The 21759-nt window shown below is 43.8% G+C and overlaps 2 protein-coding genes across 4 annotated transcripts; both read right to left on the bottom strand.

Moving 5' to 3' along the window:
• Positions 1-501: 501 nt before the first annotated feature.
• On the bottom strand, positions 502-1671 carry LOC114510351 (olfactory receptor 56-like). Its single transcript, XM_028528974.2, has 2 exons — positions 1597-1671; positions 502-1471 (listed from the first exon to the last, which is right to left on the bottom strand). The coding sequence occupies exons 1-2, from the start codon at positions 1602-1604 to the stop codon at positions 502-504; spliced, it is 978 nt and encodes a 325-aa protein (XP_028384775.2). The 5' UTR covers positions 1605-1671.
• Positions 1672-15511: 13840 nt separating this feature from the next.
• On the bottom strand, positions 15512-20410 carry LOC114510352 (olfactory receptor 56-like). Of its 3 annotated transcripts, XM_036014079.1 has the most exons (3): positions 19962-20410; positions 16709-16787; positions 15512-16583 (listed from the first exon to the last, which is right to left on the bottom strand). In XM_036014079.1, exons 2-3 carry the CDS (start codon positions 16714-16716, stop codon positions 15614-15616), a joined length of 978 nt encoding a protein of 325 aa, XP_035869972.1. In that variant the 5' UTR covers positions 16717-16787; positions 19962-20410; the 3' UTR covers positions 15512-15613. The 3 variants fall into 3 exon arrangements, with proteins under 3 accessions (XP_035869972.1, XP_028384776.2, XP_035869973.1); XM_028528975.2 differs by lacking the exon at positions 16709-16787 and having other exon boundaries at positions 19962-20409; XM_036014080.1 differs by lacking the exon at positions 19962-20410 and having other exon boundaries at positions 16677-16710.
• Between the last annotated feature and the right edge of the window lie 1349 nt (positions 20411-21759).

Genomic DNA, 21759 nt, shown 5'->3' with positions numbered 1-21759 from the left:
CCCTGCAGAGGTACTTCTAAATAGTAGGGATATATTTTTATTTCATAGAAGAAGCTTTATAAAGTCTTCATTGAGTCAAAGGAGAAAGCTAGGACCCACCCAGAAAGAATTATGAAGATAATTTCTGCCATCTAGAATTCAGATAGCCATGATTATTATGCTGAATCATCAATTAAATAATATACAAGTATGTAAAGGGAACAGGACAGTGCCCCACATTTCATAAACACTCAATAAAATACTCACAAAAAAGAACAGTTAAGACATAGAGTGAATTCACTTCAAGGACTCCATAAAAGGGAATCAATGACAATAGCATTATATTGCTTATCTATGAGCTGTTTGAGTTCCATGTAGTGGTCCCTAGGAGAGTCCCTGTAAGATGGGCAGCTGTCATTATTTCCATTTATTGATAAGGAGACACACTAACAAACAGTGAGTGACTTGCCAATGTTGTGTAACCAAGACATGGTGGCAGCAGACACAGGATGCCCTGGCCATTCATTGTTGGCTGCTGCTCCTGGAACAGTCTAGCCCCGGCCTCAGGGCCTCCATCACATCCCTGTTTCTTAAGCTATAAATGAGGGGGTTGAGCATAGGGGTAAGGACTGTGTAGAAGATAGAGACCACCTTGTCATGGCTGGGGGTCCGGTAGCGCCCAGGCCTCAGGTAGATGAACATGGCTGCCCCATAGAAGAGGGAGACAGCTGTCATGTGAGAGGAACAGGTGGCCAGAGCTCTTTTACCAGCCTGAGCAGAGTGCATATGGAGCACGGCCCCCAGGATGCGAACATAGGAGGCCACAATGATGGAGAAGGGAAGGAGCAACATGAACACACAGCAAGCAAAGAGCAGGGTTTCAAAAAGTGAGGTGTCAACACAGGCCAGCTTCAACAAAGCTGGCACCTCACAGAAGAAGTGGTCCACAACCCTTGAGCCACAATAGGGAAAGGACATCACTACCACCATCTGGATCAAACCATCTAGCATTCCAAAGGCCCAGGAACTACCAGCAATCTGGAGACAGACCCTCTGACTCATGCGGGTGGAATAGTGCAGTGGGTGGCTAATGGCCACATAGCGATCATAAGCCATGAGCCCCAGCAAAAGCCCCTCTGATCCAACGAGACAGACAAAAAGGCCAGCTTGTATGCCACAGCCCACAAAGGAGATGGTCTTCCTGCCAGACAGGAAGCTGGCTGCCATCTTTGGCACACTGGTACAGACCAACATGAGATCCATGAGGGAGAGCTGACTGAGGAAGAAGTACATGGGTGTGTGAAGTCGAGCATCTATGCTGATGAGGGTGAGGAGGAGGACGTTTCCACAGAGGGCCACTGAGAACACCACCATGACCACAGAGAAGTGAGCAAGGTCAGCTGGGCTGTGGGAAAAGATGCCCAAGAGGATGAAGTCATCTGTGCAGGACTCATTCAACCACATGCCCATGGCTCTGTTGTTCACAGTCATCCTGAGAATTTGGACAAAGAAATTCTGAATTAAGTGATATGTCTTTATTTACCTCTAAATTCTTCTTCTTTCAGCTATATATTTTGTAATCTACCAGACCTCAACAACATAAGCTTTGGAACATACAAGTGCATGTTCTCTCATATTCCCATGGCACAGATGACAGGATCTCTGTTTTCTCATAGAGTTGGACTACATATCTCTACTTGCATGTTTCTATAACAAAAAAAATAGAAACTGAATTATTTTGTGTGTCACAGGACTATTGAACAATCCCCTTTCAGCAAGCAAAATATTGGCTTTCCCATATGACACCAGCTTTTTTTACAGGGATTCTGTGGATGCAGCCAACTGTCTCTAACAAGACTAGAACCATTTCATACCCAAGAGATAATCTATATGAGTTAAAATTCCATATAATATATTACTATATGGGTTAATAAAATGGGTTTTGATGGGTAGGTAATAGAGACAGGAGATGTTCTTTATTTTGCTCAGACGAAATAAATCAAAATCATTTTCATTCCTTCATGACATTTATTCCTGATATCCAAACCATGAGCAAAGCCTCTTAACTTGACATTCAGAGCACCTCAGAATACATCTAACTCTTATCATCCTAATGCAACTGCCCTAATGCTAAAGCTACAGTCCTCCCTCTGATGGATTGTTTCAGACTTCTACTCAGTCTCCTGGCTTCTATTCATTGAATCTCTTGAGTATATTCTCACAGCAGTTCAGATGATTCTGTGAAAATATAAGTCATATGATATAACTCTCTTACTGAAGGGTACATCAGTACCCTACCCAAAAACTTCCAAATAAAGCCCAAATCCTGTAAGGCCTTAAATCAATCAATCAATCAATCTCTCTCTCTCTCGTTCTCTCTTTCTCTCTCCCTCCCTCCCTCCCTCCTCCACCACCAGCATGCACATTCGTGCCAGTACCTCTGGCCTCATCTCTTACCATGCCCCCATCACTCACTGTGCTTCCATTGATTTCCTCACACAACCAGGACTCACTCTCACCTTTGGGCCTTGCCTTTTCTTTGTCTTTCCCCCAATTTCTATCTCTCACCTGCTTTAGAACTTTACTTAAATGCCAGCCTCTTTAGAGATGTCTTCTGTGAAAGATATATGTAACGTATGTACAAATGTTTTTGTACTGTCAAGCCCAAGCCCTTTCCTGCTTTTTTTTTCCTGAGCACTTACACCATTTAACACACATATGCTAACATTTTTAACTTTTATTGTCTGTGTCACCCTGTTGAGAACCGCCCTGCCTGGTTGCAGGAGCTGTAACTCCCCCATGCCAAAGGATGAGTGAGGGACCTTCAGACCATAGCCTCTAAGGAGACAAAGCTTATCTCCCTGGCAGGAGCACTGCTTCTGCTCCTTTACTTCATCCATAACTGACCCCCAATGCTTGATCAGTTACCCAATGACTAGTAAGATTCCCCAAGCGGGAAACGATCTAAGACAGGCATGATCACATGGGAGGCTGCCAAGAAAGGACTTGGGGGGCTACAACAAAAGGGGGTGAGGGACCCTCACCCCTTGACTTTGACAAAGCCTGAGTTCTCATTCTGCCTGAGAGAAGTCTTCTAATATCTTGGCTGTCTTGGTCCCTCTGCCTGACTTAATCCTGAAACAATGACAGTGGGTGGTGCAGCCCTGTGCCTGAAATGGCAGGTCCCCCCGTACCCACCTCCAACCCACCCCCCACCCTCATGATGAAGCCTGAGAAAGAATACATAAACTCCTGTGAAACCTGCTTTGGTGAGGTTCCTCTTAATTAGATTATAAAGGTCTGGACAGGAAATGAGTTTGCTTCCCAGAGTTTTGTAGCCCGTTAGCTAACAGACACTGACTCAGAATAGGCCCTCAGACTTCTTTGTATCTTATCTATTGTTTGATCCTTACTGCCTGACAATGATTAATGAACTTCACCTGTATTCCTGGGCAAATTAAAAACCAATAAATGCCCTGTGAAGGAAAGATTAGGGTGCTCTCCTTTGAGAGAGTGGCCAGGCAGCTCTGAGGCACCCTCCTCTTGAGAGGGTAGCTGGGAGGTCCTTTTCCTCCACACAGGACTTGGTAGTCTGTGTGAATGTCTCATGTCTGATGCATGACGCCACGGACACTGCAGGCCCGAGTCTGCATCATCATCCCACTGAAACAGAGAAGCACCATTTACTTTCACCATGACACTGGCAGCCCCTGCAGTGTGGCCTGGCTCATGGGGCACCCTCAGCACAGGGGGCTGACTGAAGGGACCATGCACAGTAGAGAGATGTGCAGACTCTACTTCTGTTTGCTGAGAGCAGAGGACTCCCCTCCCCTGCAGGAGCCTTTGTTCTCCACTCACATGTACTAGTCTGTTGCTGTCTTCCTTCCTCTGAGTGACAGTAACTCATAGAGCATGAAATATTTTTACATATTTATTAAAAACAGGGACTTTTTAACAAATGGATGACAATAGTATCTAGCAGACTAGAATGGCAAGTCTACCCAGTCACCCAGGACACACCACAGGGTGTATCTTTGGTACCTCTCCTCTCACACACTCACCCCAATGTCAGAATCCCCCAGTCTCTCCTCCAAACTGTATTCAACCCTGACCACTTACACTCCTGCTTACCCCATCTGGATACACCATCACCACTGTCCCCTGGATGGTGAAAATGGTCCCTAACTAAACTTACTTCCCCGTTGCCCCCTTGCTTCTTTTGCACATAGCACTGGAGTGAACCATTGTCATGAAAATAAAGACAACATCCTTCAAAATGAGTCAAGGCTTTCCTCTGGCTGGCTCTCCATCACCTGGACCCAGGTTCACTCTGCTCTCCCTGGAGTTCATTTCCTGCTGGCCTCACCTGCCTCCTGCCTTTCCTGCCACCTAGCAGGCAGACGCCAGCCTTGGGGGCTCAGGTTCACTCAGCCTCTTCATGGAAGGCCCTTCCTTGATTGCTCCACCCTGTTGTCTTGACTGCTCCTCACCTTCTCAGCCGGGTCTTTTCTCAACAACTACTTAGATTTGAAATCCATCTTCTCTCCCCACTCCTTCCCTGCCTTGCTTTTTTCATAGCACTCAAAAAATTGGCCATGCTACACTTTACTTACATGGATTAGTTTCTCCTCTCTCAAGTAGAACCCATGTTGCCTGCTGTCACTTTTGCTAATGGGAAGATCCCTTGCTCAAAGAACAGTGCCAGCATATATGATGTTCTCAGTAGGTATTGTGGAATAATTTATTGTGCATGCAAAACAACTCAAAAAACTATTCTAGCATGTCACATACTCATATTTTCTCCTCTCTGACTTCATTCCTGTATGCTGGGTGTTTCATTAATGGCTTTATTTTTCTTCCTAGAAATGACATCATAAAAGAACCTACCTTGTCTCTACAATATTCTTTCAGGGAAGAGGTGACTCTATGTCCCATATCAGTCCTCCCTTTCTTCCCCTTCACCTCTCCACATTTATCCTCTGTCTTCCTATTTTCAACCACCCTTTACCCAGAACCCCACCATGGAGACCCCAGTCCAGACAAAGGGAAGGAGGAAGGGGAAAGGTCAGTAAGGAAAGAAAAAGACAGGAGTAGATCAAAGGAAGAGGACCAGAAAATGAGTGAGAAGAGACATAACACTAGAAAGCATATGCACAAGCCCACCAAAGAAATGCTGAAAGAGGAAGACATTAGGGGGGAGAAGAAATGCTGATAAATAAATAGAAATGAAGACACAAACCAGAAATCAGTAAGTGGAACTGTAAGGAAGGGACAGGAGGGGAAACGGGGAAACGACACACGCTTACCACAGGACGGGTTCTCTGTAGGACAAGTGACTCTGCAGCTACCTGTGTAGAAGTTTCTGGGATGCACATCACTCCATCATCCCTCACTCACTGGGTCAGAGGGGACAGAGGGGACAGGGAGATGCTGCTCCAGCTCTGACCTCCCTCCTTAGCCACCTACTTCTTAGTGGCTCTCTAGTGACTCTTTAGCTCAGTGGGGTTCAAACAGACAACAGCCTCCTCTCATAAAAGGGGGAGAGAGAGATCAAGGACTTAGTCAAGGGGATGGTGGTGGGTAGATGGCCTGAGAACCAGCACCCACATAGCCCTTGCACCACCAGTGCCTATCCATCTACCTCAGGCTGCCTCGCATCTCAGCCTGCACACATGTGTCCCACAGCCCATTAAGGTACTCAACACAGAGCTGCAGTGAGGAAGGTAAAGCTGTCTCCTCCCAGGAGAGCCCTAAGACTTCAGCCCTGTAGCAGGAGCTCCCAAGATTACAATTAAACAGACTCCAAAAGGAACCTGGGGACAGAACCAGAAGTAGGCCCTGTGGAGACCATGTGAGGAAACCTGCTCAGGGGAGGGCCACAGGACAGCCAGGCACAGGAAGAAGGACAAGTCTCTGTGGGTTCTACCCTGACTCAGACCAATTCCACGCTACCCCAGTCACCCCCAGGGCCCTCATGGTGTCTCCAGCTGTGACTGGCCAAGTTGGCTGTCCACACTCCATAGTCCACACCTGTTCTTCATCTGCCCTGCAGGTCAGTTCACACCTGCTGAAAGCCCAGGATACACAGAGCACTGGGTGAGATGTTGTGCTGCATTCCAAGAGGGTCCTGGACACAGCCCTGGCTCCCAAGAGTTCATGACCCAGTAGGAGGGACGCAGAGCACCCACCTTCATGAGAGTCAGATTGTGGCATGGGAGCTGGGTGTCCTTCAAACGCTGTCTGGTGATTGATGCTCTGTGATTAGCACCCTCCCCAGTATGCTGCAGTCTGCAGTTTTATGCCTGTTGTCCAGGTGTAGCCATGAATACCAAAATCCTCACTCTCTAGTGTGCCCCAGCTTGGATGATAAATTTAAGGGCCACTTTACTTTGGGCTTTATGTCCTGTAGAAGCTGGTTGATTTTTTCATTAGCCAATATCATTGCTATTCACTTGCCAAAAGGTTAATTCATCATCTTAAATGTTTTCTTATAGCATTTTTTTCATGTTTACCTCTTTCTGTGCTTCTGCTTCCAGCTACTAACTGGAGACAAGGAATATGCAGAGACTGCTAAGAAGAAGAAGCAGGAAGACCAGGGATCAGAGAGAGTGGAAGAGAAACGGTCACCTAGCAAATGAGTTTTAGGCACATGGGCGTGTGAGAACTTGACCTAGCTCATTTACCACTCTCCCTTTTCATCTTCTCCTCTTCTCCTCCTGATGCACCTGCTGTTTCCCCACATCCATACATTTGCTCAAGCCATTTTTCCCCACTGGAAAATACTTTGTCTCCTGACTATGTTCCTCTTAGGTCATTACTAATTCTCCAGGATTCCAATGAAATTTATCTTCTTTCAAACTCCCCAAAGCACTCAATCCATACTGACTTCCACATCCTGGAAATCCCTGAAGCCTCACTGTCTACACCTTGCACAGCAGGGTCTTACTGCCCCATGACAGCTCCTACATTACAATTGATTGTACTGAACAGCCTGAAGTTGGTTATGTGGAAACAAGAAAACATCATTTTTTGGTAAGAATCACTGTTTTTAAGTACGATATCTCAATCCTTTTTTTAAAGATTTTATTTAGAGAGGGGAATGGAGGGAGACAGAGAGGGTAAGAACATCAATGTGTGGGTGCCTCTCATGTGGCCCCCACTGGGGACCTGGCTGCAACCGAGACATGTGCCCTGATTAGAAATTGAACCAGTGACCTTTTGGTTTGCAGGCCAGCCCTCAATCCACTGAGCCACACCAGCCAGGGCCAGGTTTGTTAATTTTATTTATCCTTTTAAGAACCAGCTCTTACTTGCATTCATCTTTTTTACTGGTTTTTATTTTTGTCTCTATTTTATTTATCTCCACTCTGATCTTTATTATGTCCCTCCTTCTACTTACAGTGGGTTTTGTTTGTATTTCTTTTTCTAATTCCTGTAGGTGCAAAATTAGAGTGTTTATTTGGGATATTTCCTGTTTATAGAGGTAGGCTTGCATAGTTATGAGCTTCCCTCTTAGAACTGCTCCTGCTGCATCCCATAAATTTTGGCAAGTTGTCTATCTTCATTTGTCTCAAGGTAGTTTTTGATCTCCTTGATCCATTGGCTATTTAGTAGCATGTTGTTTAATCCTGACATATTTGTGAGAGGTTTTTTTTTTCAGTTTTCTTCCCATTGTTGGTTTCCAGTTTTATGGCATTGTGATCAGAAAATATGCTTGATATAATTCAATCTTCTTGAGTTTATTGAGGTTTGTTTTATGGCCTAATAGGTAGCCTATCCTGGAAAATGTTCTATGTGCACTTGAGAAAAATGTGTAAACTGCAGTTTGGGGATGAAATGTTCTTTAAGTGTCTATTAAGTTGGGCTGGTCTAAAGCAGCACTTAAACCCATTATTTCCTTCTTAGTTTTCTGTGTGAATGACCTCTCCTTTGAGAGAAGTGGGGTATTAGTGTGTTACTATGAATTTCTGCCTTTACATCCATTAATGTTTGGTTCATATCTTTGGGTGCTGCTATGTTGGGTTTGTAGATATATTCAATTGTTATATCCTCTTCTTGGGTTGACCTCTTTGCCATTATGTAATTTCCTTATTTGTATCTTTTTACATTCTTTGTTTTAATGTATATTTTGTCTGATATGCGTATTGCTGCTCCAGCTTTCTTTTCATTTCCATTGGCATGCAATGTCTTTTTCTAACCCTTCACTTTCAGTCTGTGTATGTCTTTTGCACTAAAATGAGTCTGTTATCAACAGACTATAGATAAGTTTTATATTTTTTATCCATTCTGTTATGCTATGTCTTTTGAGTGGGGCATATTCCATTTACGTTTGAAGTAATTATTGACAGGCATATGCTTATCACCATTTTGTTCATTGTGCTTGGTTGTTCTTCTCTGTCCCTTTCTTCTTCCCTTGATGTCTCTCTTTTGACTTTCTGGCTTTCTTTACTATTTTCCCAATTTTTAGTTTCCTCTCTTTCCTCTTTCCCTCTTCTTGACCTTCCTGGGTCTTCCCAGCTCTCCTCAGATCCCTCCCCTCTCAGCTCTGTGATCTACTCTCTCCTGTCTGGGCACTAGCCTCCAGTCAAAGTCCCCAAGAGCTTGGCAGGCAAACACATGTCATTGCCATTGTGAAAATAGAATGAAAACCATTCAAATAAAACTAAAACATTAGAAGGAAAAGATAAATTGGTTATTTGGCCATCTGGTTTCCAGTGAACATGTCATTTTGAAAATTGACCCGCTTCCACAGTAAAAAGGCCAAAAATTGAGTGATTATAAAATTATGAGCTCCTTCTTCCTTTCAGCTGCATAGAATTCCATTGTGCAAATGTATCATAGTTTTTTGGTCCGTTCATTTACTTATGGGCACGTAGGTTGCTTCCAGCACTTGGCTATTGAGTGTTGTGCTGCCATGAACATTGGGGTTCATGGGTTCTTTTGGATTCGTGTTTCAGGGTTCTTAGGATATAATCCTAGCAGTGGAATTGCTGGGTTAATAAACAGATCCATTTTTAGTTTTCTGAGAAAAATTCCATATATTTTCCATGGTGGTTGTACCAGTCTGCAATCCCACCAACAATGCACTAGGGCCCCTTTTTCTCCACAACCTCTCCAACACTTGTTTTTTGTTGCTTTGTTTATGATGGCCATTCTGACCGGTGTGAAGTGGTATCTCATTGTGGTTTTAATTTGCATCTCTCTGATAACTACCAATACTCACCATTGTTTCATGTGTCTCTGGATCCTCTGTATGTCTTCCTTGGAGAAGTGTCTGTTAAAGTCCTTTGCCCATTTTTTAATTGGGTTGCATGTCTTCTTAGAGTAGAGTCATGTAAGTTCTTTATATATTTTGGAGACTAAACCCTTGTTTGAGGTATCATTGGCAAATATGTTTTCCGTACAGTTGTTTCTCTTTTTATTTTAACACTGTTTTCTTTAGCCGTGCAGAAGCTTTTTATTTTGATGAGATCCCATTTATTTATTCTTTCTTTTATGTCCCTTGCTCTAGGGGATATATCAGTTAAAATGTTGCTGCATGAAATATCTGAGATTTTGCTGCCTATGTTCTCCTCTAGGATTTTAATGGTGTCACAGCTTGTATTTAAGTCTTTTATCAACCTTGAATTTATTTTTGTGTATGGTGTAAGTTGGTGCTCAAATTTCATTTTTTTTTTTGCATGTAACTATCCAGTTCTCCCAACACCATTTGTTAAAGAGGCTATTTTTACTCCACTTTATGTTGCTGCCCCCTTTGTCAAATATTAATTGACTGTAGAGACTTGGGTTTATTTCTGGGCTCTCTGTTCTGTTCCACTGGTCCATGTGCCTGTTTTAATGCCAGCACCAGGCTGTTTTATTACAGTGGCCTTATAGTACAGTTTGGTATCAGGTATTGTGATCCCTCCTACTTTGCTCTTCTTTCTCAAAATTGAAGCGGCTATTCGGGGTCATTTATGGTTCCATATAAATTTTAGAAGTGTTTGTTCTATGTCTGTGAAATATGCCATTGGTAGTTCAATAGGTATTGCACTGAATGTGCCAATTCCTTTGGGTAGTGTGGACATTTTGATGATGTTAATTCTTCCGATCCATGAACACGGTATATGTTTCCATTTGTTTGTGTCTTCCTTGATTTCTTTCTTCAGTGTTGTGTAGTTTTCTGCATACGGGTCTTTTACCTTTTTGGTTAAGTTTATTTCTAGGTATTTTACTTTTCTTGTCACTATATTGAGCAAGACTTTTTTCTTGATTTCTGCTTCTGCTGTTTCATTGTTGGTATACAAAAAAATGCCTTTGATTTCTGGATATTGAACTTGTATCATGCTGTTTTGCCAAATTTATTTATTAGGTCAAGCAGTTTTTTGGTGGAGTCTATAGGATTTTCTATGTACACTATCATGTCATCTGCAAACAATGACAGTTTTGTTTCCTCCTTTCCAATTTGGATGCCTTTTATTTCCTTCTCTTGTGTGATCGCTGTGGCTAAAATTTCCAATACCATATTGAATAGAAGTGGTGAAAGTGGACAACCTTGTCTTGTTCCTCATTATAGTGGAAAAGATTTTAGTTTTTTCCCATTGAGTATGATATTGGCTGTAGGTCTCTCATATATGGCCTTTATTATATTGTGGAATGCTCCCTCTAATCCCACTTTGCTGAGTGTTTTTGTCATAAATGAGTGCTCTACCTTATCACATGCTTCTTCCACATCTATTGAAATGATCTAATTAAAATTTTTTTTAAAAATTCAGTTACCATAGGCATACAATATTATATTATATTCAGGTGTACAAGAGAGTGAATAGATATTGTATAACTTACAAAGTGAACACCCTGACAGTCTCGTACCCAACTGGCATCATCCATAGTCATTAAAATATTATTGACTATATTCCCTATCTGTACTTTAAGCAGAAATTAATTTTGAATTCCAACTGGTGTCTTTCCCTTGAGGAATCGCTGTCACCTATATATAGTTGATTGTATTTGATCCCTTTTATCATGGGCAAGGTAGCAGTTTGATTTCACTGGAATAGACAGACATCTATTCTGCAGGTAAATCTCCTTGCACTGCCCATCATGTTTCTGCAGCACACCCACCTATGTACTGACAGAATGCGTGGGACATCCTCACAGTATTCTGTACAGCATGGCTTTGGAGCCAGGAACTTCTTTTGAAGCTAAAGAAGGGCAATGATGGGTGAGTGTCCACAGAACTGACTGGTCTTAAATAGATTTCATCACCCAGATGCAGTCAGTCTTGGCTATAATACTAACTCACTTATGGTATCAGTTCAGCAACAAACCCCTGAAAATGTGGGGTTCTAGTTCAAAGAATGTAGTATATGGTTTGATCCAGTGATCAATATGTGTTGCTATTTCTTCCATAACCATATTACAATGTTCCATCCAATAAGACCTTGAAGCTTCACCTGGTCATTGTGGACTCCTCAGGCCAGGGAACCAACAGGCAGATAAGACAGCAGCTTCTGGGAGTGGGATGGGGTGATTGATAAGATGACCAAGACAAAAGTGGGCAGCTGTAAGTAGAAGGGCTATTTCCTGAGGCAAGCAGTTCTCCAAGTGCTTCCATGTCCAAGAGTAAAAGATAATGGAAATGTGTGGCAACCAACCAAAGGAAATTCCACTGAGTATTCAGACACTTTTGAAATAAAGATTTAGATTACACCAACAGCTAAATTACCCCCAACAAATGAGGTTTTAGCAGAGGGCAAAGGAAACAGGGAATGGGAAGTAGAAGAAGAAAGTTAGAAACATCAAGTCTGGCATCATGATCAATTGGTGTGCGTGTATATGTGTGAGTGTCCATGTGCATAAGCTAACTTGCTCTTCTGTGTCATCCTTCCTTTTCTCCCTTCTACCCTGAGTGTAGGTGGGGCTCATGCTCATAGATGAGGTATAAGGAACATCATTGCCCACACATGGATACTGTGACCAGTAAGGTGCCATGAGTATGAAGAATGGTTACACGTGGTTATGCTGCTGCTGCCCTGTATGGAGTTCAAATACAGATAAAATGATGTGGCTGCTGAGTAGCCAAAGGGGTGGATGGTGCATTTTCTAGGCTGTTCCCTCAGCTCCAGGCCTAAACATCTTCACCACAGTTGAGATGTGGGGCCTGCTTTGCCAAGGTTAATAGAAACATCTCCCAACAAGGCACAGAAGTAGACAGAAAGCCCAGAAGAGGGGAGAGAAAACAAACTCCTTCTTGATTTCCCATTTCTCCATCAAAACCATCTCAGAAATGTTCTTCACTTTGGCCATTGGTTCCACTTTGCAGATTGTGTCTTCACTCTCACATCACCAGTCTCCTCCCATCCTTCAGAGGAACAAGCCCTGGCTGACCTGCACCTGTTCCTCAGCCATCTGGGGACAGACAGTGACCTCTGAACTCCTGGGAGACTCAACCAACCACACAGCACCCACTGGTCACAAGCCTGACACCCAGCTCAGCAAGTCTCTCTTCTTCCTTTGGCCTCTAGAGGATCCACTGTGAGTCAGGGCTGTGCAACCTCTCAAAGGCCTGGGCAACTCTCACAGACATCACCTCTCAGGGACCAGCTGGACCGTGTCTCCTCCTCTGATGCTGGGGTGCCAAGACTCCAAGTTTCACTAATTCCAAAACCTCCCTTCACATTCCAAGGCCTAGAAATAGTAGCTTCATTCTACAGGACTTTTGCTCTGCAATCCTTAGTGTTCTTATGCTATTTCAGTTCTCAAACATACAGTTAGAAACTCTTCACATTATATTTTGTCTTTTAGAATATTTGATGTGGTGTTTTCCTTACTGGATCCTGACTGATATGCATAGGTTTTAAAACAATGCCTCAAATTCTGTTTTTATTTCTGTTCTAATCTTCATCCTCCAAGCAGAATACTATGTAGAATGTGAAGTGCTGAAGTGAATCTCATCTGTTACAGAAAATTTGGCATGTGAACACATACAGTGCTTTAAAAACATTGTATATATTTTTATATCATTTGATGCATCCTCTTGCATTCATTTAACAGGGTTTTCACTAAGCAACTTCTACTCATAAGGCACAGGGCCAGGTACTCATAATATATAAATAAAAAGGCATTACCCCTGCAGAGGGTAACTTCTAAATAGTAGGGTTATATTTTTATTTCATAGAAGAAGCTTTATAAAGTCTTCATTGAGTCAAAGGAGAAAGCTAGGACCTACCCGGAAACAATTGTAAAGAAAATTTCTGCCATCTAGAATTCAGATACCCATGATTATTATGATGAATCATCAATTAAATAATATACAAGTATGTAAAGGGACCAGGACAGTGCCCCACACTTCATAAACTCTCAATAAAATAGTCACACAAAAAAAGAACAGTTAAGACATAGAGTGAATTCACTTCAAGGACTCTATAAATGGGGACTTCTGGCCAAGATAGAGGCATATGTAGACACACTGTGCCTCCTCCCACAACCAAAATAAAGACAACAACAATTTGAAAGCAAAACAAAAATAAACCAGTACTGACAGAAAATGGAACTGTATGGATGTCTGACAACCAAGGAGTTAAAGCAGACACACTGATCCAGACCAGTAAGAGGGACAGAGTCAGGCCACCTCCCAGAGAGGGCTCAGTGGCAGGGCAGCTCGCACACCTTAGGCAGGCAAAGCAGCAGCTGTCAGACCCAGCAAGGTGGTAGTGGTGGAGGGGCACAGCACACAAGGTGGCTGGCAGACCTTGCAGTCCCACATTCAAGTGCAGATAAACCAGGCAAAACTGGAGAGTGAGATGGACCACTCAACCCAGGGTCCCAGCAAAGGGAAATAAAGCCTCAAACCTTTGACTCAAAACACCTGTGGGGGTTGAGGCAGAGAGAGAGAGAGAGAGAGAGAGAGAGAGACTCCAAGCCTCACAGGAGAGTTCATTGGAGAGACCCACAAGGTCCTAGAACATATAGAAACCCACCCACACTGGAATCTGCACCAGAAGGGCCTAATTTGCTTGTGGGAAGCAGAGGAGATGAGTGAAAGCCGGCAGAGATCAGAGCAAGCACCATTGTTCCTTCTTGGACACCACCCCCACATACATCATTACAATCCAAGAGCTGGATTGCCTTGCTCTGGTGAACACCTAAGGCTCTGCTCCTCACTATGTAACAAGCACATCAAGAAAAAAAATGGCCAAAAGGAAAGAGCAGATCAAAGCTCCAGAAAAAATAGAACTAAGCAAAGAAGAGCTCACCAGCCTATGAGATGCACAGTTCAAAACACTGGTAATCAGGATGCTCACAGAAATGGTTGAATTTGGTCGCAAATTAGATGAAAAAATGAAGGCTATGCTAAGTGAAATCAAGGAAAGTGTACAGGGAACTGATAGTGATGGGAAGGAAACTGGGTCTCAGATCAATGGAATGGACCAGAAGGAACATCCAATCAGAAAAGAATGCAGAAACAAGAATTTTAAAAAATGAGGAGAGGCTTAGGACCTCCAGGACATCTTTAAATGTTCCAACATCCGAATTATAGTGGTACCAGAAGGAGAAGAGGAAGAGCAACAAGTGGAAAACTTATTTGAATGAATAATAAAGGAGAACCTCCCCATACTGGCAAAGAAAATAGATTTCCAGGAAGTCCAGGAAGCTCAGAGAGTCCCAAAGAAGTTGGACGCAAGGAGGAACACACCAAGGCACAGCATAATCACATTACCCAAGATTAAAGATAAGAAGAGAATCTTAAAAGGAGCAAGACAAAATGAGAGAGTTACCTAGAAAGGAGCTCCCATCAGACTGTCAGGTGATTTCTCAAAAATGACCTTACAGGCAAGAAGGGACTAGAAGGAAGTATTCCAAGTCATGAAAGGCAAGGATCTACATCCAAGATTGCTCTATCCAGCAAAGCTTTCATTTAGAATGGAAGGGCAAATAAAGTGCTTCCCAGATAAGGTCAAGTAAAAGGAGTTCATCATCACCAAGCACTTATTATATGAAATGTTAAAGGGACTTACCTAGGAAAAGAAAAAAAACATGTGCAGTAAAATGACAGCAAACTCACAATTATTAACAACCACATCTAAAACAAAAACACACTAAGCAAACAACTACAACAGGAACGGAACCACAGAAATGGACAACACATGGAGGGTTATCAACAGGGGAGTGGGAGGAGCAGAGAGGGGGAAAAGATACAGAGAATAAGTAGCATAGATGGTGGGCAGAAAATAGACATGGGGAGGGTAAGAATAGTATAGGAAATGTAGAAGCCAAAAACGTGTAAGTATGACACATGGACATGAACTAAAAGGGGGGAATGCGGGTGGGAGAGGGTAGGCAGGATAGAGGGGAGTAAAGGGGGGAAAATGGGACAACTGTAATAGCATAATCAATAAAATATATTAAAAACTGAAAAAAAAAGAAAAAAAAAGGACTCTATAATGGGGATCAATGACAATAGCAATGCATTGCTTCTCTGTTAGCCATTTGAGTTCCATGTAGTCATCCCTAGGAGAGTCCCTGTGAGGGACTCTCACAGGTGTCATTATTCCCATTTATTGATAAGGAGACACACTAACAAACGGTGAGTGACTTGCCAATGTTGTGTAACCAAGACATGGTGGCACCAGACACAGGATGCCCTGGCCATTCATTGTTGGCTGCTGCTCCTGCAACAGTCCAGCCCCTTCTTCAGGGCCCCCATCACATCCCGGTTCCTTAAGCTATAAATGAGGGGGTTGAGCATAGGGGTAAGGACTGTGTAGAAGATAGAGACCACCTTGTCATGGCTGGGGGTCCGGTAGCGCCTAGGCCTCAGGTAGATGAACATGGCTGCCCCATAGAAGAGGGAGACAGCTGTCATGTGGGAGGAACAGGTGGCCAGAGCTCTTTTACCAGCCTGAGCAGAGTGCATATGGAGCACGGCCCCCAGGATGCGAACATAGGAGGCCACAATGATGGAGAAGGGAAGGAGCAACATGAACACACAGCAAGCAAAGAGCAGGGTTTCAAAAAGTGAGGTGTCAACACAGGCCAGCTTCAATAAGGCTGGCACCTCACAGAAGAAGTGGTCCACAACCCTTGAGCCACAATAGGGGAAGGTCATCACTACCACCACCTGGATCAAACCATCTAGGATCCCAAAGACCCAGGAACTACCAGCAATCTGGAGACAGACCCTCTGACTCATGCGGGTGGAATAGTGCAGTGGGTGGCTAATGGCCACATAGCGATCATAAGCCATGAGCCCCAGCAAAAGTCCCTCTGATCCAACAAGAGAGACAAAAAGGCTGACTTGTGTGCCACAGCCCACAAAGGAGATGGTCTTCCTGCCAGACAGGAAGCTGGCTGCCATCTTTGGCACAATGGTACAGACCAACATGAGATCCATGAGGGAGAGCTGACTGAGGAAGAAGTACATGGGTGTGTGAAGTCGAGCATCTATGCTGATGAGGGTAAGGAGGAGGACGTTTCCACAGAGGGCCACTGAGAACACCACCATGACCACAGAGAAGTGAGCAAGGTCAGCTGGGCTGTGGGAAAAGATGCCCAAGAGGATGAAGTCATCTGTGCAGGACTCATTCAACCACATGCCCATGGCTCTGTTGTTCACAGTCATCCTGAGAATTTGGACAAAGAAATTCTGAATTAAGTGATATGTCTTTATTTACCTCTAAATTCTTCTTCTTTCAGCTATATATTTTGTAATCTACCAGACCTCAACAACATAAGCTTTGGAACATACAAGTGCATGTTCTCTCATATTCCCATGGCACAGATGACAGGATCTCTGTTTTCTCATAGAGTTGGACTACATATCTCTACTTGCATGTTTCTATAACAAAAAAAATAGAAACTGAATTATTTTGTGTGTCACAGGACTATTGAACAATCCCCTTTCAACAAGCAAAATATTGGCTTTCCCATATGACACCAACTTTTTTTAGCAGGGATTCTGTGGATGCAGCCAACTGTCTCTAACAAGACTAGAACCATTTCATGCCCAAGAGATAATCTATATGAGTTAAAATTCCATATAATATATTACTGTGTGGGTTAATAAAATGGGTTTCAATGGGTAGGTAATAGAGACAGGAGATGTTCTTTATTTTGCTCAGACGAAATAAATCAAAATCATTTTCATTCCTTCATGACATTTATTCCTGATATCCAAACCATGAGCAAAGCCTCTTGACATTCAGAGCACCTCAGAATACATCTAACTCTTATCATCCTAATGCAACTGCCCTAATGCTAAAGCTACAGTCCTCCCTCTGATGGATTGTTTCAGACTTCTACTCAGTCTCCTGGCTTCTATTCATTGAATCTCTTGAGTATATTCTTACAGCAGTTCAGATAATTCTGTGAAAATATAAGTCATATGATATAACTCTCTTACTGAAGTGTACATCAGTACCCTACCCAAAAACTTTCAAATAAACTACCCAAAAACTTCCAAATAAAGCCCAAATCCTGTAAGGCCTTAAATCAATCAATCAATCAATCTCTCTCTCTCTCGTTCTCTCTTTCTCTCTCCCTCCCTCCCTCCCTCCTCCACCACCAGCATGCACATTCGTGCCAGTACCTCTGGCCTCATCTCTTACCATGCCCCCATCACTCACTGTGCTTCCATTGATTTCCTCACACAACCAGGACTCACTCTCACCTTTGGGCCTTGCCTTTTCTTTGTCTTTCCCCCAATTTCTATCTCTCACCTGCTTTAGAACTTTACTTAAATGCCAGCCTCTTTAGAGATGTCTTCTGTGAAAGATATATGTAACGTATGTACAAATGTTTTTGTACTGTCAAGCCCAAGCCCTTTCCTGCTTTTTTTTTCCTGAGCACTTACACCATTTAACACACATATGCTAACATTTTTAACTTTTATTGTCTGTGTCACCCTGTTGAGAACCGCCCTGCCTGGTTGCAGGAGCTGTAACTCCCCCATGCCAAAGGATGAGTGAGGGACCTTCAGACCATAGCCTCTAAGGAGACAAAGCTTATCTCCCTGGCAGGAGCACTGCTTCTGCTCCTTTACTTCATCCATAACTGACCCCCAATGCTTGATCAGTTACCCAATGACTAGTAAGATTCCCCAAGCGGGAAACGATCTAAGACAGGCATGATCACATGGGAGGCTGCCAAGAAAGGACTTGGGGGGCTACAACAAAAGGGGGTGAGGGACCCTCACCCCTTGACTTTGACAAAGCCTGAGTTCTCATTCTGCCTGAGAGAAGTCTTCTAATATCTTGGCTGTCTTGGTCCCTCTGCCTGACTTAATCCTGAAACAATGACAGTGGGTGGTGCAGCCCTGTGCCTGAAATGGCAGGTCCCCCCGTACCCACCTCCAACCCACCCCCCACCCTCATGATGAAGCCTGAGAAAGAATACATAAACTCCTGTGAAACCTGCTTTGGTGAGGTTCCTCTTAATTAGATTATAAAGGTCTGGACAGGAAATGAGTTTGCTTCCCAGAGTTTTGTAGCCCGTTAGCTAACAGACACTGACTCAGAATAGGCCCTCAGACTTCTTTGTATCTTATCTATTGTTTGATCCTTACTGCCTGACAATGATTAATGAACTTCACCTGTATTCCTGGGCAAATTAAAAACCAATAAATGCCCTGTGAAGGAAAGATTAGGGTGCTCTCCTTTGAGAGAGTGGCCAGGCAGCTCTGAGGCACCCTCCTCTTGAGAGGGTAGCTGGGAGGTCCTTTTCCTCCACACAGGACTTGGTAGTCTGTGTGAATGTCTCATGTCTGATGCATGACGCCACGGACACTGCAGGCCCGAGTCTGCATCATCATCCCACTGAAACAGAGAAGCACCATTTACTTTCACCATGACACTGGCAGCCCCTGCAGTGTGGCCTGGCTCATGGGGCACCCTCAGCACAGGGGGCTGACTGAAGGGACCATGCACAGTAGAGAGATGTGCAGACTCTACTTCTGTTTGCTGAGAGCAGAGGACTCCCCTCCCCTGCAGGAGCCTTTGTTCTCCACTCACATGTACTAGTTTGTTGCTGTCTTCCTTCCTCTGAGTGACAGTAACTCATAGAGCATGAAATATTTTACATATTTACTAAAAACAGGGACTTTTTACAAATGGATGACAATAGTATCTAGCAGACTAGATGGCAAGTCTACCCAGTCACCCAGGACACACCACAGGGTGTATCTTTGGCACCTCTCCTCTCACACACTCATCCCAATGTCAGAATCCCCCACTGTCTCTTCCTCCAAACTGTATTCAACCCTGGCCACTTACTCATAGCACTCAAAAAACTGGCCATGTTACCTTTAATGTACATAGATTTATTCCTACTTTCCCACCTAGAACAAGTTTCCATTTGTCACTTTTGCTGCTGGTTATATCCCATGCTCACAGAACAGTGCCAGCATATATGATGTTCTCCGTAGGTATTGTCAAATAGTTCATCATGCATGCAAAACAACTCAAGAAGCTATTCTAGTGTCTCATGTACTCATATTTTCTCCTCTCTGACTTCATTCCTGTATGCTGGGTGTTTCATTAATGGCTTTATTTTTCTTCCTAGAAATGACATCATAAAAGAATCTACCTTGTCTCTACAATATTCTTTCAGGGAAGAGGTGACTCTATGTCCCATATCAGTCCTCCCTTTCTTCCCCTTCACCTCTCCACATTTATCCTCTGTCTTCCTATTTTCAACCACCCTTCACCCAGAACCCCACCATGGAGACCCCAGTCCAGACAAAGGGAAGGAGGAAGGAGAAAGGTCAGTAAGGAAAGAAAAAGACAGGAGTAGATCAAAGGAAGAGGACCAGAAAATGAGTGAGAAGAGACATAACACTAGAAAGCATATGCACAAGCCCACCAAAGAAATGCTGAAAGAGGAAGACATTAGGGGGGAGAAGAAATGCTGATAAATAAATAGAAATGAAGACACAAACCAGAAATCAGTAAGTGGAACTGTAAGGAAGGGACAGGAGGGGAAACGGGGAAACGACACACGCTTACCACAGGACGGGTTCTCTGTAGGACAAGTGACTCCACAGCTACCTGTGGAAGAGTTTCTGGGATGAACATCACTCCATCATCCCTCACTCACTGGGTCAGAGGGGACAGAGGGGACAGGGAGATGCTGCTCCAGCTCTGACCTTCCTCCTTAGCCACCTACTTCTTAGTGGCTCTCTAGTGACTCTCTAGCTCAGCAGGGTCAAACAGACAACAGCCTCCTCTCATAAAAGGGGGAAAGATCAGGGACTTAGTCAAGAGATGGTGGTGGGAATATGGGCTGAGAACCAGCACCCACATATCCCTTGCACCCACCAGTGCCTATCCACCTACCTCGGGCTGCCTTTCAGCTCAGCCTGCAGACATGTCTCCCACTGCCCAATAAGGTACTTAACACAGAGCTGCAGTGAGGAAGGTAAAGCTGTCTCCTCCCAAGAGAGCCCTCAGACTTCAGCCCTGAAGCAGGAGTTCCCAAGATTACAATTAAAGAGACTCCAAAAGGAACTCTGGGGACTATGTGAGGAAACCTGCTCAGGGGAGGGCCACAGGACAGCCAGGCACAGAAAGGGGGAGAAGTATCTGTGGGCTCTACACCCACTCAGACCAATTCCACGCTACCCCAGTCATCCCCAGGGCCCTCAATATGTCTCCACCTGTGACTGGCCATGTTGGCTGTCCACACTCCATAGTCCACACCTGTTTTTCATCTGCCCTGCAGGTCAGCCTGCACCTGCTGAAGTCCCAGGATACACAGAGCACTGGGTGAGATGTAGTGCTGCATTCCAAGAGGGTCTGGCCACAGCCCTGGCTCCCAGGAGTTCATGACCCAGTAGGAGGGACACAGAGCACCCACCTTCATGAGAGAAAGATGGTGGCATAAGAGCTGGGTGTCCTTCAAACACTGTCTGGTGATTGATGCTCGGTGATCAGCACCCCCCCCATTATGCTGCAGTCTGCAGTTTTATGCCTGTTGTCCAGGTGTAGCCATGAATACCAAAATCCTCACTCTCTAGTGTGCCCAAGCTTGGATGATAAATTTAATGGTCACTTTACTTTGGGCTTTATGTCCTGTAGAAGCTGGTTGATTTTTTCATTAGCCAATATCATTGCTATTCACTTGCCAAAAGGTTAATTCATCATCTTAAATGTTTTCTTATAGCATTTTTTTCATGTTTACCTCTTTCTGTGCTTCTGCTTCCAGCTACTAACTGGAGACAAGGAATATGCAGAGACTGCTAAGAGGAAGAGGCAGGAAGACCAGGGATCAGAGAGAGTGGAAGACAAACGGTCACCTAGCAAATGAGTTTTAGGCACATGGGCTTGTGAGGACTTGACCTACCTCATTTACCACTCTTCCTTTTCATTCTTCTCCTCTTCTCCTCCTGATGCACCTGCTGTTTCCCCACATCCATACTTTTGCTCAAGCTGTTTTTCCCCACTGGAAATTACTTTGTCTCCTGTCTATGTTTCTCTTCAGTCTTTACTAATTCTCCAAGAATCTGATGAAATCCATCTTCTTTCAAACTCCCCAAAGCACTCAATCACACTGACTTCCATGTCCTGGGAATCCCTGAAGCCTCACTGTCTACACCTTGCACAGCACGGTCTTACTGCCCCATGACAGCTCCTACATTACAATTGATTGTACTGAACAGCCTGAAGTTGGTTATATGGAAACAAGAAGACATCAATTTTTGTAAGAATAACTGTTTTTAAGTATGATATCTCCATTCTTTTTAAAAAAATTTTATTTAGAGAAAAGAATGGAGGGAGACAGAGAGGATAAGAACATCAGTGTGTG

Source organism: Phyllostomus discolor, chromosome 13 (genome assembly GCF_004126475.2).
Source record: "Phyllostomus discolor isolate MPI-MPIP mPhyDis1 chromosome 13, mPhyDis1.pri.v3, whole genome shotgun sequence".
NCBI lineage: Eukaryota > Metazoa > Chordata > Mammalia > Chiroptera > Phyllostomidae > Phyllostomus > Phyllostomus discolor.
The sequence above is the reverse complement of the archived record's forward strand: the minus strand, read 5'-3'. Positions and strand labels throughout refer to the sequence as shown.